Source organism: Primulina huaijiensis, chromosome 9, assembly GCF_012295235.1.
Source record: "Primulina huaijiensis isolate GDHJ02 chromosome 9, ASM1229523v2, whole genome shotgun sequence".
Taxonomy (NCBI): domain Eukaryota; kingdom Viridiplantae; phylum Streptophyta; class Magnoliopsida; order Lamiales; family Gesneriaceae; genus Primulina; species Primulina huaijiensis.
The window spans coordinates 19,959,144-19,963,379 of record NC_133314.1 but is presented as its reverse complement, the minus strand read 5'-3'; the positions used below and the strand labels follow the sequence as shown (position 1 = coordinate 19,963,379).

The window sequence follows — 4,236 nt, the reverse complement described above, 5'->3', positions numbered from 1 at the left end:
TTGAATTAGATCAAGGAGACAATAAAAACCATTACTATGAAGGCTTACTTGAACTGTGATGAATGTGAGAAGAAGGCACGCAGGAAATTGCTCAATCACAAAGGCAATCGTGGTTCCAAACAATTACTAATTTTTTGAAGGACTTTTTATTTTCAATTATTATATATATAAATGGAGGAAAAATTAAAACGAAAATTAGTAATTGTTATTGTCAGGACAAGCGCCTGTCGCTTTACTACAAGCTTTAAACCGTACAAAAACATAAACAATAGGTTCTGATTGCCAGAGACAATTATTGGACTATATATATATATATATATATATATAATGCGAAAACAGACATGAAAATTCGAAGTATAACGGTTGAAGGTGTGATCGAATCCGAAAAACTCGTAAAATACATGCGCTAAAGAGTGCACAAGCACGTTGAAAATATATGACCTAAAGAGAAGATAGAGGAGAAGGTAAAGAAGAAAGAAGAGAAGCAGGATGAGAAAAAAGAAGAGAAGAGAGTAGAAAGAAAAGTAAATATTGAGATTGATGAGAAAAAAGTCGGAGAATTTAAGGAAATAGAGAAAATAGAAGTTATTATGTATCGATGCATGGTAGTTTATATCGAATTTTTTGTTGGAAATGCAAATTAATTATTCAATTTCTTCCATGAAATTATTCCCATGTAATTTTTTTTTGGTTTTAATAATTAGCCAAATCATTCGAAATTAAGAACAACAATAATATAATTCAATAAGCTCGTCAACAAAATATAACAATTAACAAAATAAGTTATTATTATTTTTAAATCATTGAAATATTTGAATATGTTGTAGCCTAAAGAAAAGAATGAGCTCTTTTTCAATTATTTATTAATGAGGGGATTTAAATTTTAATATAGATGAAAAATATTTCCGATAATTAAATATTATTTTTGGCGATCCGTTATTATAATGATATTTGAATCCGTCGTCACCAAGAACCGATAATTGTGCTGTGGTGCTCAGGGCAAGTTGGTGGGTGGGCCGCCGGACCTGTTACCGATGTACCCGCCGCCGGAGACCACATTGGCGGTCGTATCAAAACCGTCACGGGCGTAGGGATCCTGTGGGTCGCCACCATGAGCACTGCGATACGTAGTGTTGGTGGAATATCTAGGCGATGCCGCCGAAGAATTGGGATTCCGGGCATAAGCGTCAGATTCTGGGGTGTTTGTGTCCAGGCGGGCGCCGGCGGTGGGATTTGGGTGCTTTCTCTCATGCTCCGCCATCTTCCCGGCGGCTTTGTTGACGTGGAGATCCATGGCCGCTTCAGCTTCTCGGGCCAGTTTCACCTCGTGGGCTACCTCCACTCTTGCTTTGGCCAACTCTTTCTCTTCCTAATAAGTCATGAAAGTCCACATTCACCACTAAATTCGTTTACGTAAGCATAAAAAAGAACTACATTCTTCCGAAATTAATTGAACTAAATTTATCAAGAAAAATTTAAATATGACCCTTCGAAATAAATTTTCATTAAAATAATTGATGTGGCACAACACACATCAACGTCGTTAAATTATAAACTTAACATACAATAGGTATCATATCAATGTCACGTCGGAAAAAAGATTAAAATTACAAACATTACAAAGATACATATCAAGATTGAAATTTATCAATATAAAATATCAAAATCTAAAATAGAGAAACATATACGTGTAAGATTGAAAAATGATAATACCTTTTCTTCTTGTTTGGCCTCAGCCTTGGCTTTGCGCATTGCACTCATGTCGTTCAACTTCTCCTNTATAGTCCCTGGCTTAATTCATTTATTAGATATATGGTCGTTAATAGCTATATATCTAGTTTTCCGGGGATTGGATCTCTTTGGTAGAAATAAACGACAAGTGTACGTAAGCCATTGAGGTTTTCTTTCTTTTAAAATTTAAAATTAACTACTTTTGAATAAATCATCGTTAGATTTATTTTTTTATAAAAAAAACTATTTATGTATGTATCATGTGTGTGTGTATCTATACATACACCTTAGTGTTACATTATATATAGAAGATAGATAGGTACGAAAACAAAGTTCTTCTTCTTTTCCATCCCAACTCCATTTTTCTTCTTCGATTCTTTTCTCATTCTAGAAGAGCGCGTTTATCTCGAAATTACTAGAGATTTATGTCACAAGACCACATGCATGCTAGCAATAATAAACATATACATTTCTCCGTTTTACTTAATAAAAAAAAAAAAGATTTTGATCAGTTCAAATCCGGATAAGTTCGACCGGTGTACAGATCGCTCCAGCTTCCATGGTTTTTAACCCGGATTTTTTCAACGAATCAAATATTTCAACCAACAGTTGCAAAGAACAAGAACTTGCTTTAGTACAATTTTCATCAGATAGAATTTCTAGCAATGTTTAAAGAGATCAATCCCATTTTCTTGTGCAACATGAACATTCCATCGATAATCTGATCTTGAAATCTTTTGGAACACTGAAATAGTGCAAAATCTTGCTTCTGAACTGCCTCTCTGAAGCATGACCGCCATGCATGGATTTCATGCACTCAGATCTCAACAAAATATGAAGAATCCACTCGTACCTTCTTCTGAAAAAGGAACTTGATTCAAAACTCCAAAAAGCCTCCTCACAAGCTCGGAACGCTGCGAAATCCGAAGAATCGAGACCAATTCATCGTGTTTAGCCGAAACTGGCGCGATAAAAGAGGCTTAGGACCAATATCATTACAAGATCAGCTATATATAAAGTTAATATCCATGTTTTTCTCGTGAAAATATAAAATTGCTGCACTATGTTACTTTAATATATTAATTTCTCATATTTTCTAAAATACTAAATAAAATATAAAATTTTCAGGTAATATTACATTTTCAATTTTTAATTCTAGTGAAAAATATTATCGTGAATTTTTGGTTTATTAATTGGTCGTAAATTAATATGATTATATATTTTAATCAAAACTTTAGTATAATTTTTTAAAAATGTTCTAAAAAATAATAAAATTTATTCTTAAGTGATTAATTCCTATCTAATGTTATAAACTGGTAAGTTGAACGGATCTAGAGCTGGTTTGGTGAAATCAGTTGGCTCGTCAGCTGAACTGATTTCACTGCTTCAGTTGAACTGGTCAGCTGGGCTTTTCATCAGTTAAGCTCTTCATCAGCTGGTCGGGCTTCTGAAGATCTTCTGCTGAACTACCTATCAGCTGGACAGTCAGTTGAACTGATCTTTGATGTTTCAGCTGGACTGGTTCAGTTTAAACAGTCATTTGGCATTTTCATTTTGCGTCTCGATAGCTTCAGTTTTGCCTCGATAACTGATCAGTTCCAGTTTCTGCGCACTTAGGTAAAATTATTAGAAACAAAATAACAATTTTTGTTAACATCAAAATCAAGATTGCGAACATGAGATGTTCCGACAAAATATGATATGATATGATGAAAGAAAAAATGTTTAAGTTTATGCATATTCATGAAAAGTTATTTTACTAAAAGTATTTTCACTGTCGCATGTGATTGTATATATATGGTTAATGTTTGCTGAGTCAATAGACTCGCTAGGTGTGATCGATGCAGGTAAACATAATGTTGATGTTCATTAAAACTTTGAAAGACAAAATAATATGTGATTTTTTTAATATCATTTTTCAATTTTTTTTAATTAATAAAAGTTTCACTCATCAATATATTCAATGATAAATAAGTTGATTTGACGGCAGAAGATTATTATCATCATTTGAGTGTTATCTCAAATTATATAAATATTGTTTATATAATAATCCTTTAAAATAATATTTAAAATTTAAATATATTCATTAATTAATATCAATAATTTTAAATGATTATTCAAATACTAATATTTTACTAATTTGAATAATTATTGACATAAAATAACAGTATGTGTATGGCACGGATGAAATACTAGTTTAATTGAAAAGAAAATCGGATTTTTAATGCACAAAAATACCAACATAAGAATTGAAGGAGGCAAAGTTTATACGACCAACCCCATATAGATTCATGAAAAGTTATTTTACTAAAAGTATTTTCACTGTCGCATGTGATTGTATATATATGGTTAATGTTTGCTGAGTCAATAGACTCGCTAGGTGTGATCGATGCAGGTAAACATAATGTTGATGTTCATTAAAACTTTGAAAGACAAAATAATATGTGATTTTTTTAANCCCCCCCCCCGCACTAACAAATATTTTAATTTAAAACCCATATATAG

At 32.2% G+C, this 4,236-nt stretch overlaps 1 protein-coding gene across 1 annotated transcript; it reads right to left on the bottom strand.

The window, feature by feature from the left end:
• Positions 1–787: 787 nt before the first annotated feature.
• On the bottom strand, positions 788–1,781 carry LOC140983780 (uncharacterized). The gene is made up of 2 exons (XM_073450910.1): positions 1,714–1,781; positions 788–1,369 (listed from the first exon to the last, which is right to left on the bottom strand). The coding sequence occupies exons 1-2, from the start codon at positions 1,759–1,761 to the stop codon at positions 995–997; spliced, it is 423 nt and encodes a 140-aa protein (XP_073307011.1). The 5' UTR covers positions 1,762–1,781; the 3' UTR covers positions 788–994.
• Between the last annotated feature and the right edge of the window lie 2,455 nt (positions 1,782–4,236).